We start from the raw sequence: 13,122 nt of genomic DNA on the forward strand, positions 1-13,122 counted from the left end.
ATCATTGAATTTCTTCGTCGGTGCTGGCACCTCCTACTCCCTGAGCTTCTTGCTGCAAAAGACATTCAAGAACCATGCTCGTAGTCGCTTCTCTGATGGTGGTTCTTGTAGCTGCCTTGTCAGCTCCTTGATTTTCTCAACATAGCTTCGGATTGATAATTTCCTCTGCTTAATCTTATCTAGCTCACAAAGAATATCCTCATCACCTTTGTTGTCGGAATATTCCAGTCTGAAGGCTTTTAGTAGTTTATTATAGGATCTAAGCTGACAAGCCAGATAATGGTGGTACCACTTTCGCGCTGCCTCCTTCAGCGTTTGGGGAAAGTATTTACTCTAGTCATCCTCATCAATATTTTTGAGCTCTGCATACTGCTCAAAAGCCTAGATGTGAACATTCGGATCATCCTTCTTGCCTCCTTTGAATACTGGAAAAGAGATTTTTAGCGAGGATGTGTAATCATGCCGATCACCCTTGGTCCTTCCAGTTCTCATCTTAGAGTTTGAACACCGCTTTGGAGTTTTCTTACAATTGTCAGTATCTGCATCCCAATTGATATCTGCTTCTGTCTTCGTTTCTGTGTCCTCCCTGGCCTGTCTACTGGAAGCATGGCGACTGCTTTTACTACCTTTGGCTCCCTCATCCCCCTGCTTTCTTGGACAAAGAACTTTTTGCCTTACGTGCTTCCCTTTCTGCCCGTCTGCGTCTGGACTGACTGGAATGCTGTGAGTCCTGCACCTCATCAGCCTGACCGTGCTCCTCTTGAGCCTCAGTGTCAGTCGCCAGCTCATGCTTGGGGTCAGAGTCTCTTTCTGACTCTTCAAGAATAGGATCAACACGGTAGGTTGGTTTTCGGCCACGACTGGTTCTGGGTGCCACTACTGCAGCTGAGAACTTCCAATTGGGAGATGAGTTTGCTAGTCAACGAGCAGCAGCTCTAGCCACCATGATCGCCAAAATGGAATTGGAGCTGATCTCTTTAGACAACTGATTCCAGTGTTAGAAGTTTTACAGCTACTGGTGGTGTGTTAGTTCAAATAGTAGATTGGACAAGGAAACAGAAACTGACTGGAATATATCTAATGGAATGAGAACCAGACTGAAGTATTGAGAATGAGATTCAGATTCATATTCAGATTAAGAGAGAATAAGTACAAAGTATGTGTGACTGGAATATACTGCTCTGCTGTATTTGGGATTATAGATGAAAGATTACAATGAGGATGATGTAGCTCAAGAACAACTTAGGGCTAAGGATTATGAATCAAAAGCTTAACATAAGTACAGCCGACAAATGACTCAATTCATGCCCGTAACTTATGCCAACCCGATTATAATGTAATGGGTCCTATTTATATGCTTTGGGAATTACTGTGGTAACTGTCGTGGTGATTACTGACTGCTCCACTGTGCGTCACTCAGGAGCCGGTTCCCACACAATGAGACTATCTCAGCCATCTGCAACTTCCATTAGCGGGACCCCGTCCTAATTAAGCGATCTTTTTAGACGTCTGATTATCGTAGGAGCACTCCCCAAGGGTGATGCTTGCTGAGGCAGCCAAAACACACCATTATCTACAATGTCATAAGCTCTAGTTCGTGGCAATGATCGAACTCTGATTGCTTATGGGAGCATCTCTAGACAAGCACATATCAACTAGTGATGGTACACCTGTCTTAGTCCACTTTCCAACAACAAAAAAACATCTCCTCTAGAACCCACCCCCCAACCTTAACGTTCGTCGCTCTGAGCACTACATGAGGGCAAGCATACAATGAATCCCCATGACGGTGCTATCCGACAACGACAACCCCCTACGATAAACGGCACCGGTAGAGGTGTCCAACCATCACCGGCGGACATATAGTGTAGGCCGCTCAAGTCAATGACTTTTTTTTACTTGATTCTCACCAACCAATGCAGATGTGCCGTGTGCCAAGGCACTATGTGCATGATGACGGGACACTAGAATATGTAGTATGTGGATGATGACATGCACAAGCAATGTTGTTTAATTTTATGACTTTTATTTTCAATATGTGATACTTGTGACATAGATTACTAACCATTGTTTTTGACAAGTATGGTTTGCAAATTCTTATCTTTACAATTGAGGACAGTTACTAACGAAGAGATATGTCATGGAAATTGATATTTTGCTATTTACTACAGCTGACAGTTATCTTATCTTTTGAACGAAGAGATATGTCATGGAAATTGATATTTTGCTATTTACTACAGCTGACAGATGGGAAAAATATGACCAAGCTATGGGCTACGTGAAAGAATATCACATTTATAGACATTTTATTATTTAAGTGCTCTTTATGAGCTATGGCCATTTAATGTCTGACCGTCCAGGATGTATTCACTTTGAGCGTTCAAGAAGTCTATAAATAAATACTTGCAAGAGGAAAATGCTCACTCTTACATGGGGGGAGATTGCACCCAGTGTTTGAGCTTAATCTTCTCTCCTCTCCTCTCTTCTCTCTTGTCGGGCCGGTGTAGCACTCCGCTTTAGGAGGTGCACCTACACACACTCTCTCACTCTATCTCTCTATATTTGAATACGACTTCGATTATGTGCTGTGGGATTAGCCAGGTATGCAGATTTGTTTATTTCATGAGTTGTAGTCTGTAGTTTTTGGTATTTGCAGTGTTCTCCATGCCTTTGACTGTAGCATTTCTCACCAAGACGATGAGGTGCATTCATTGCAACTAAAAAGAGACATTATGTAATTATGATGGCTGTTATGGCAATGTGGAAAAAGAATCTACTTGTAAGGACTCTTCTCAAACGGTTGTCCCGAGGAACTCTTGTCATTTGCCCCACCTATTTTCTAGAGAGAGAACGCCAAAAAATGTTTATTCTTAGAAGACCCTCCAAATGACCTCCAAAATTTCCTAACGGGAGTTACCAAAGGGAGGTTGGTGTTAGCACTCTTTTATTTTTGTTAGATGTAAAAGTATGTGTATGTAAGCTATCTTCAACATATTGATGTCACAAGAATTTTTGGTGACAACTCTAATGGACAGTAGATATGTGCTTTGGACACATATTTACCTTTTCATGTCACAAAATGGTTTAAAGAGCCCAGTTTCTTTCATAGGGGCTAGGATAATAATTGAGTCATTTCATAGGGCCTATATTAATTTAGCCATTTCATAGGGGCTAGGATAATAATTGAGCTATTGAGCCTCACAATTAAATCAGGGCTTCCCAACATCAAAGGAAAGTGTGAGTAATCTTCGTGAGCAAGGAGAAAATCTCGAGCTAGCCTTTACATTGGCAGTTTGGAACACTTAAAGAGGAAATGATTTAGTATATGCAAGGTTCAAGGAGGCTAGACATTGCTGCTAGTGTGATGGTGTTACGTGGAACACAAGAAGAGGGAGGGTTTAAGGAGGTTAGCCAACGTGAATCCTTTTGTGGAGGGTATGCATGCAAGATTCTTAGTCAGGGTGGAATGCAGATTAGGCAAAGAAGCAATGGACTCCAAATCACATGCCAGTTTTTGCATGGCGGTGATCCTTGCATTGCTCTTCCCACATGTTGAACGATTCTATGTTAATGTGAAACATAGGGAGTTACATTTGTTCATTGAGTTGGTTGTGGAGTGATGGGGGCATGACACGCCAAGTTGGGCCAACTTGCACTTTTGGTCTCTTGAGCGACCCATGTGCGGGCACCATATGTGAACTTTCAAGGAGGAAATTCAAAGAAATACCACAAGGGGCAATAGTTGGGGCTTATCGATGTGTTCTCTCTTCCCTTTCCACTCATTACTCTTCCTTACCAAAATTCATAGTTGGTTGAATCATGCTTGATGGCAATGATACTGCTGCCAATTTCAATGCAGAGTCGAGTTCTATTCCTAAGAGGGCTTCCCCATAAGCCCTCTAAAGGTGCTTTATAGGGCCCTTCAATAGTCGTAACTATGCCCCATAGCAGCACAACAACAAAGGATGTGACAGATGCTGAGCTATTTGACGGACATTGAGCGGTGCTTCCACATATTGTAGCACCTTTTCAGCAAGTATCCACAAGGGTCAGGGTTTTGAAGGGGCCTTCAGCCTCACAGGTCTTTTTTTTGGTTTTTGGGGGGGAGGGGGGAGCTCCAAGCAATTTGTGTTGGCATATTGTCGAGAAAACCACGGTCGTGGTGCTGCACGCAGGAATAGGGTCCACGAGGGCATGTATGTACTATGCACACGAGCCACATGGGCAGTCCGAAGCATCTTATGTGGCAAAGCAGTTTTTACTGGTTGGAACTCGGAAGGGGAGCGTTTGCTTGCTTGGCATTGTCGGTACTCTCTCTCTGCCTCTGTGTAGATGTATGTGTGTCATGTTCTTTTACAGAAGCCGGCCCTGGCGGCCTTGATGATTATGAGAGAGGGTGTCTGAGGTGGCCATCGAGCTATTTAATTTTTTCTCTCTCTTACTAGGCTTCCTCCCTCCCTTTTTCTGCGAGCCCCCCTCGTCAGTACTCAACCTCAGCAACCCCCCCCTCCGCCCCGCCCCGCCCCGCCCCCAAAGACCCAAACTCTCTCTCTCTCTCTCTCTACCCACACATACATCAGAAGTTAGAACCCACATCTTGGTCACTGTAATTATGAATTTCCTCTCTCACGCACACATACAGTGTATACCTTCTCTCTCTGGAGCACTTTGATCAGGTAAATTTTTCTCCTTCTTGCCGATTTCATAGTGCGTGTGTGCGTGAGAGAGAGAGAGAGAGAGAGAGAGAGAGAGAGAGAGAGAGAGAGAGAGAGAGAGAACATGAAGTGGGCTCCTGCAGCAGGCTTTGGATGCAGGCCTCCTTGTAAGTGAGAAAGCTGGTTTAGAATTTAATGTCAGAAATGGGGGCAGGAGAGATGGGAGCTCCAACAAAGACAACCAAGACTTCGACCACGCAGCAACCGCAGGTTCGTAACCTGCACATTGCACATGAGTCCTTTGCGAGTTTTTCCTGTGGACATGGAGTCATTCCTTGCATAAGATACTCAAGTCTGATCAACCAATTCACACGTCTTGTATGTGTGCTTTGGATGTGTTTGTTGAAACGCATTTGCATGTGCAGCTGCTGTATGTGTTTTTATAAATGCTTCTGTCTGTGCAATCGACCGGCCATTGAGTGTGTTTCAATTGGATCATGAGATTTTCATGAGAGGGTGATTCCGTGTTGTCTGTTGAGTGAATCCTATTTGATCCGATTGCACTGAGACAGCTTCGCAAAAGAGTGTAAGCATTTCTCGTTTTTCCGTGCTTCTTGAATGCAGGAACCACTCCCGGTGTCGACTCCCCAACCATATGACTGGGCTGCAGCATTCCAGGTCGGTGAAATTCGCTTTCAGATTTCTAGATTCAGAATAGTTATCATGGTCTTACAAACGTTTGCAATAATCATTTCAAAGCAACAATGCTGTTTTAGCCTGGTCTAAACATCAGTTTTCACGGAAAAACACCAGGGTTGGGTGTTGAGAAGGGCCCTATTTGAACAAACATAAGTAGTCACAGCCACACATATGTGCATTCTTTTGAAAGCTTTTTTCTGCTTCTAATCATGCCAAAACAAGTTATGAAAAGGTTATAATTCAATGCGTTGAAGTCTGTGAGTACTCTGTGCATGTGCGAGTATTTTAATTCGTTTCATTGATCTCTCGTAATGGAGGCAGAAATTCTGTTGCATATTGTGTTCAGGCTTACTATGGATCGGGCACAGCTCCAATGCCTCCACATGGCTATTTTCCTTCTTCTGTTGGTTCAGGCCCACAGCCTCACCCATACATGTGGGGTCCTCAGGTGGCAAGTCAACCCTTTTCAGAAAGACATAATCCCAACATACCATGCCATTTGTGCTTACATAGAAGTGCAATGTTTTGCTAACAGCATCTGATGGCTCCGTATACACCGCCTCCTTATGCAGCTATGTATGCCCATGGTGGAATGTACGGCCATCCCTCCATTCCTCCTGTGAGTGCCACTTGTATTGCTACTTGATTGTTTTACGCAAAAAATCTACTTTGCTAACAATTTTACACTGACATTGTTGTTTGGGCAGGGCACGCATCCATATAGTCCGTATGCACTGCCTCCCGGAAGCACCATTGATGCTCAAGGAGTATGTATGAATGTTGAGGATTATGTGAAAAAGGTGCTTGGTCATTTATGGCTGCTTTTCTGAGCATCGTGTGCCTGTTCCACAGAATACAACACCTGCTAGCGCAGATGGAGATGGGAAGTCTAGTGAAGGAAAGACCAAGAACTCACTTAAAAGGTCGAAAGGTAGCCTAGGAAGTTTAGGAATGCTCACAGGCAAGGGCAGCGAGTCCGGAAAGGGCTCCATGAGGTCAGATGATGATGATAATATTTTACATGTTTGATTGGTGGAAATGTATTATTGCATTGCTTTGGTCACTGACAAAGGTGATTGATGTAGTGCTGATAGTGGAAGTGAAGGCTCCACAGAAGGAAGTGAGGGGACTTCTCAGAATGTATGCTCTTTTGCACTTGGTTTTCCAGATTTTATCCAACCAAGTCGCCTTGTTTGCTAAATAACATATTGCTATTGTTTCAGGGCTCAGATGGTGGCCACAAGGGAGCTGATCAAGGTACCCTTTAAGAGTCAAATGCATTGTTTATATGCTTACATTCCGCCATGGGTTTCTGCGTATAGGTGCATGTGTGTCTGTGTTTAGGGAATACGTGTGTGTGCGCGCCCACGCTTGCACACGCCTAGGTATCTTTATGCATAGTTTTTCCATACATCAACCATTCGCCGGACTCAGACAGGTATGGAAGTACATAATAAGTACAGATCAGACTCCCCAAGGATTCCATACAGAACACCAAAAACAGTCTACACATGACACTTAAAACACTACAGAGGAGGACAAAACCATAGAATGCAGTGAACCTCCATATAAATTTTAGAATCTGGGCAAGAACAAAGTGGGTAGGGCAAAAAATGGAGCCTCATGGCAAAAAAACGAGGCCTCAAGGCAGTAGAGTCTGAAAAATCCAATCATACTCCAATCAGACTCAGATGCATCCGGGGGTATGGTTTCCCAATTGGATTGTCCGGACAAAACTGTCTTATGTGTGTGCCGTACATGCTATGCCTGCCATATAGTTTCTTCATCTATGCATGTGCATGGATCTACTTATCTGGTGGTTGATCTTTGGAAACACTGTTTGGTTGCATTGTGCAGTTGCAACTTCAGCACCGTACGGTAGTGGTCAGGATGGGAATCATGCTGCCGTTCAGGGTCTTCCTTTATCAATTGCAGGGAAGCAAGTGATGGGTGCAGGGCCCCTCACCAATTTAAATATAGGTATGGATTATTGGAATGGGGGAGCCCCTGCTGTCTTAGCTCATAGTGGAGTCAAGCGACCAACCCCCGGCACCACAACAGCTATGATTCCATCAGGTGTTGGCCTGGGTCGAGAGGTGGTTCCCAGTGATCTATGGCAGGTTGGTTCTCTTTATTTACATGCCTGTGTATGTTACCTGTTCCTTCCATTACACACTGTGGATATGCGAAACCCCTGCCTGGCCTTTGCGTCTCAATGTCTCAAAGAGAGTTTTTTCTGGTTCAGGATGAGAGAGAATTGAAGAGACAACGAAGAAAGCAGTCCAATAGGGAATCCGCGCGACGATCTAGATTGAGAAAGCAGGTAATTCTTGTTTGTCTTCTTGTTTGTTGTCTTGTGGGGATAGTCAGGGCAACCTCAAGGACCCCCATTTTTTCTACGTTGCAGGCTGAATGTGAAGAACTTGCTGCAAAAGTACACTCTCTAGAAGGGGAGAATACGACTTTGCGAAGCGAACTAACTCGCATAACAGAACAGTGTAACAAGCTTTCTCAAGAGAATAGATCGCTGATGGTATGTTTGGAGGAGCAGTTGTTACACACCTTCATTGTGCTCTACATTTTCTGCTTGTGGCCCACTCACTTTAAATGTCGCAACCCATCGTTTAACTCTTATCGAACCTGATTTGGCATAATGGGTCCATGTAGGAGCAAATGCATATGCAGGGAATCCAGTCAGAGTCCCCGGAGGCTGATCTAGACAGAAAGAACATGAATCACACGAGGGGGGAGAGGAGAGATACAGGAAGCTTGCAAGTAGACAATGAGCACTTCCATAGAGACAGCAGAGCAGTAAATGATACTTTCAGTGTGGCAAATGACAGTGGAAATCTTGCAGTCTCAGTTTCCTCAGGTTAGCAATGACTGTGGCCTTGAAAAGGAAACATGGAAGAGACAATTCTAGCATTCCATGAAGGCCCCTTGGTTGGTGTCCCTTTTCTTGAGTATTAAGGCCAGCGCTCCAGACCTAAAAGGGGAACTGCCTCCATTGAAAACAGAAGGCATGTTTCTCGGCTGTAAAGTCACCATGTTAGTCCAAGGTTTCCCAATGGAAGTTGCTGTGCCAACATTACCATACACACTAACATAGAGAGTAATGATAAAGATAAGTCAGATCTCTGCCCTCGCGTATCGAGTTTCTTGGCTTCAAAGGCAAACATGTCTTCGGTTTTTTCGCCTGGCATGCCAGGCAGAAGACCTTGTAAATTCATCTTTGATAAATCAACAATGCTGATGAGCAGCACTTTTGTCCTTGTATAATCAACTGCTGGTCGTTGGCAGCATCTAGTGACACTGAATAGGAATTGCCAATTGTGGATGTGCATCGAGCAAGATGCCAACTATAAGAGTGTCGCTTGGTTGTAAACAATGTATAATGCGCTGGTTTACCTCAGTAGGTAAGGATTGCCTAGACAATTGGGGAAGTTTTCAGATATGCAGGCCAGACAACTTGATTCCTTGAAACATCTTTTCAAATGTGCAACTTTGGATGTGTTGTCTAATGGTGAACATGGTTCAATAAGCCTTAGTGGCAATGAAAGGAAGGCAAGGTGTTTGATGTTAATTTACAAAAGTTGCGCATTGGATTGAATGGCTTTTAAGGGTGACAGGCTATAAAGCTTGCAACAGTTAATCTCTGTGTCATCGTGACAAGTTCATGGTGCCTATCTTTCCTCAACAATGTAGAATTGTAATGAGATACAAACCATGGTCTCTCTCTATCCCCATCATGGGCAAGCTATATGGGCAAGCTATATAACTCCTGCTTTTATGATCCCAACAGTTTTGTTCTTTTTTCGCCCATGAAAAATGAGCTGTTGATTATCTCGACAATAATAGTTTTCATAGATGAAAAAACAGGAAGGACTCAGCAAATGGAAAAAGCTTATTAAAGACTACATTGGTACCTAGATCTATCCTGAGGATTGGGCACCGATGACGTTTGTGGGGATGTGGTATTTGCTCAATACTATGCACGATGGAGCTTATGGTTACATTGTCTTGTGGGTGACTACCATGAGTCTATACTTGGCCCTTTTTTTTAAGGGTGAATTTGGGCTTGTCTTGGATTTATTTTTGTATATATTTATATAAGAGGGGTTTTCTAGAGATTGATGTATGTGTCTGACCTTAAAAACTCAGATAATGAAGCTCTCTCGTAACAAAAGTCTCTTCTACTAGAAGACCATGAAAAAAATTCAAAGATGATAAAAGGTGGAAGATGTATAAGCTACGGAGTGTCACAACATAGAGCTTTCTCGGTTGAGCTGTACCCCTTATGAAAGGTTCCTAATGAAAGCTCATCAAAACCACACTACTACTTCCATAACATCGCATGTCTTCAAATTGCAGTCCCATTTTGAGAGGGGCACTCATCTGAATTTGATGAAGATAAGAAGGAGCTTCTTTACCTTGGCAAATTTTGTAAGTGGACCAAGAGATGACATCCCAAACAAAAAGCTAGCCAGTGACTTGTGGTTTGAAAAATGCACAGCACTTTGCATACATGCTATCGTAATCACACAATTGGCAGCTTGTTGCGTAAAACCTCATGCCTTCAAGATGCAATCATAGATGATCACATTTATAGAGTGGTCCTCATGTTGAATCTAGTAAAGATAACTTGGAGATTCTATAACCTGACAAGGTTGGTAAATGCAGCCCAAGAGCAAAAATCTTGGCTAACTATGTCTTCTCTGTTGAAAACTCACTTTTCCCCATGGATTTTGTCAGCCCTTAAGCAACGGTCACACGATGCATAGTTATCATGCACCTTTTTTGGATCTTGTAAGTGAAATGAATAGTCTCACAATGCACCCAATACATGTTTAAATGTGGCAATATGTAGCCTTATATTTTTGAAACGATTGTGCCTCATGCATGGTCACACGTGCACCAACTATTTGTCTTATTTGCAACTATGAGGCTTTTTGTAACTATGCTGAGTTTGGAATAGTTGCATTAGTAACATCTTGCTGATAAGGATGCATCAGGGACCACAACCTTAGAAAGCGCAAGCATTGTCAAGCAATTCTTTGCTAGGATCAAAAGGCCTCTCTCTAACCAGAAGACTTTTGTGGGGCAGTGATCATGATCATACCAAAGTACTTAAGGTAGCCTGGACCACATGTACTAAACCTAAAGTACAAGGAGTTGGAATTTCGGATAGAGAAAGGATGGCTTGCGAATTGTTAGCAGAAGTGGACCTCAAGAGCTTTGGAATGTCAAAACTATTGGGCACTATTGATTAAGAGAAAGTGTCACCAATTTTCACTTGGTAAATATAGAACTTGGAAGAATCTTTCAATCAGAGATATTACCATCTCTCCAATGGACAAATTGGAACCACTCTTATATGCAGATTTTAGGATTTATGGAATAGAGTGAAGGAGGAGTAGTTAGCTTCCCAATAAGCTCTCCAAGATCCCTCCTCCTCGTCAAAGGACTCAATATGGTTTGGGAAATATGCTACCAATTTAAAGTTGCCTTTGTGGTGGAGAGCTCATATGTGCTTCAAAAAGGGCATAAAGCAATGAAAGCACGTTTACAAAGATCATTCTTGGATGTTTGCAGCTAAAATGTACACACTTTTGACACCCCCCTTCTTGTACTAATTGGCTCATGACCAGGATTTAGGTAATCAAGATGGAGGTCATAATTGGAGCTAGGAGCATTCATGGCCAGCCAACCACTCCAAAAGTATATATGCTCATTATATACAAAGAGGAGGTGTGGAAAGGCCAAACTTAATAGTAGATGGGACCTCAATGGAGCAAAAATCAAAGGACTTATAGGTTCAAAATTATGTGGGCTTTCCTACAAGCAATCATGCATAGCTATCTCATGTGGTTAATTGTGCATCAGGGTGTCTTGACTGCCCACAAAGCCAACAAAGTAGGAAGAGCCAATGCTGATTGTCCCACGTGTAAGAAAGAGATCGAAACTACACAACATCTTTTCTTATACTGCTCTTCCAATAGGGTACTCCTTCAAAATATGCAAAAGAGGTTCATCCCTAGACGTTCTCTGCTCAAGAAATTCTTCTCGGTGACTGTAAAGGAATGGACATCCTCGTATGGAATGTATGGAGAGGAATATATATATGGCATTTATGGAATCACAGGAACTCTTATGTTCTCAACAACCCTAGTCAAGATCCCTTACCCGTGTTCCTCTTTGATGTGAAAAGAGCTTCATCTGTATGTTCTGCAAGTATTGTTTCAATTAGTCACCTAGATCTCAAGGTAGTACAAAAGAGTATTAATAAGTGGCAAAAGTGGTATCCAATCCTTTCAACCTTGTATTAACTCCTAGGCTCTCCATGCTTAACAACATCTACTTCAATCAGAAAAGCCTTGTATTTGCTCCCACCATGGGGTTGACCTTCCCCCTACTTAGAGGTCCCAACTTCCAACTTGTAAATACTCTTTTTTGCAATTTGAAGTTTACAATCTTCTCATAAAAATAAAAATAAAATTCTTTGCAAGGATTTCTAAGTATTCCTTGGGCACTTTAGAGTCACACACTTTAAGAGGGCAGAAAGGCACTATAAGCTCAGCTTAACATGGTTACAGTCTCTATTCAGTCAAATCTTATTTGTTATGAAGTGCTTTTTCAAACATTATTTTACTGTCAAATTTTACTTTACGATGAAAAAAAGGCTTTAACCTCACCATCCTTTTCATGTATGCAGGGGTGCATGCGGACTAAAATGTGTGGAACATGTGGGCAGTCACAATTGGCTTTTTGAGCATGTCGTGGCCAACCATGCGGTGCATGACAGTGCGCTAGAGTAGGAGACGATTCTGTGCCAGCTAGGTCTCCATGTCAACATTGCAGCGTGACATGCGTCCTTGACTCCCACAACTTACATCCCCATCACCTTTTTTCTTATTATAAAACAAAATTTCCCAATATTCCACACTCCTCAAATAATATATTAATCTCGTACTGAAATTCAAAATAAAGCAAATCGCAAAAAAAAATTGAAGTCTATGATGTGTCTCTTAAATCTAGCTATCCTTCTGGGTCCGTACTTTTTCATCAACTTCAACCACTTAATCTCCGCCACGTGACTGGCCTTCTCATGCGGCTCACCCTCATATCTAGTTGTACACGTCACTTACAGTTCAGACAAACTTTTCCAACTGTTCCTCGTGGTCCTGCATAGGCTGCGTGTAGCGACTGGATGGAATCTGGCGCATGCCTGGCTCTTCTCGCATAACATGTCCCATGACGTGCCACTTTCAGCTGACGAGGACCACACAATTTGGGACAACTAGAGATAATGCCATGATGTGGAGATTAAATATGATTATTAGCACCCCCGATAATCTTGCTTAAAGCCTTTATTCTTTTGAATACTCCACCCACATGGCATCCATTCTCACCTTTAGAGAAAAGCAAACCTATCTTTTCACCTCTTGCCATGTGGGTGCAATTCAAAATCATAAGGGAAATGACCATTAATCATTTGCCACAAGTGAACGAGGATGCAAGCGTGTTGCTTGTGGAAATTTGGGTTGTACGAATTGGCGATGATCGGCCTGAAGTGTCGTCATCAGCATGAGGAGTGGTCAATATGGGCAAGAGAGGGGGATGAGCTATGAGAAGGTGCCCGATATGATGCCATAAAGATGGAGAAGGTGTGCACATGAGAGAATGTGTGTGTGTATGTGTGTGGACATAGTTGCCAAAGGAGAAACTAAGAGAGAGACGAGTTGATCATGAAGCTTGAAACTAGTGCCAC

General features: G+C 42.8%; 1 protein-coding gene across 2 annotated transcripts; it reads left to right on the plus strand.

Moving 5' to 3' along the window:
- The first annotated feature begins 4,496 nt into the window (after positions 1-4,496).
- On the plus strand, positions 4,497-8,806 carry LOC147457100 (bZIP transcription factor 1-D-like). 2 transcript variants are annotated; one of them, XM_086512104.1, is made up of 13 exons: positions 4,497-4,676; positions 4,799-4,925; positions 5,280-5,333; positions 5,701-5,802; positions 5,890-5,973; positions 6,062-6,121; positions 6,207-6,349; positions 6,440-6,494; positions 6,578-6,611; positions 7,212-7,474; positions 7,600-7,677; positions 7,762-7,887; positions 8,022-8,806. In XM_086512104.1, exons 2-13 carry the CDS (start codon positions 4,851-4,853, stop codon positions 8,229-8,231), a joined length of 1,284 nt encoding a protein of 427 aa, XP_086368230.1. In that variant the 5' UTR covers positions 4,497-4,676; positions 4,799-4,850; the 3' UTR covers positions 8,232-8,806. The 2 variants fall into 2 exon arrangements, with proteins under 2 accessions (XP_086368230.1, XP_086368229.1); XM_086512103.1 differs by having other exon boundaries at positions 4,802-4,925.
- Positions 8,807-13,122: the final 4,316 nt, after the last annotated feature.

Source organism: Adiantum capillus-veneris, chromosome 5 (genome assembly GCF_014529385.1).
Source record: "Adiantum capillus-veneris isolate H3 chromosome 5, ASM1452938v2, whole genome shotgun sequence".
In the NCBI taxonomy this organism is placed as follows: Eukaryota; Viridiplantae; Streptophyta; class Polypodiopsida; order Polypodiales; family Pteridaceae; genus Adiantum; species Adiantum capillus-veneris.

Excerpts from the sequence above, each read along its gene's own strand:
- LOC147457100 (XM_086512104.1), top strand. The coding sequence starts at position 4,851 with ATGTCAGAAATGGGGGCAGGAGAGATGGGAGCTCCAACAAAGACAACC. Across the intron at positions 5,334-5,700 it reads ACTGGGCTGCAGCATTCCAG|GCTTACTATGGATCGGGCAC; the intron begins GTCGGTGAAATT and ends TATTGTGTTCAG. Across the intron at positions 7,678-7,761 it reads GATCTAGATTGAGAAAGCAG|GCTGAATGTGAAGAACTTGC; the intron begins GTAATTCTTGTT and ends TCTACGTTGCAG.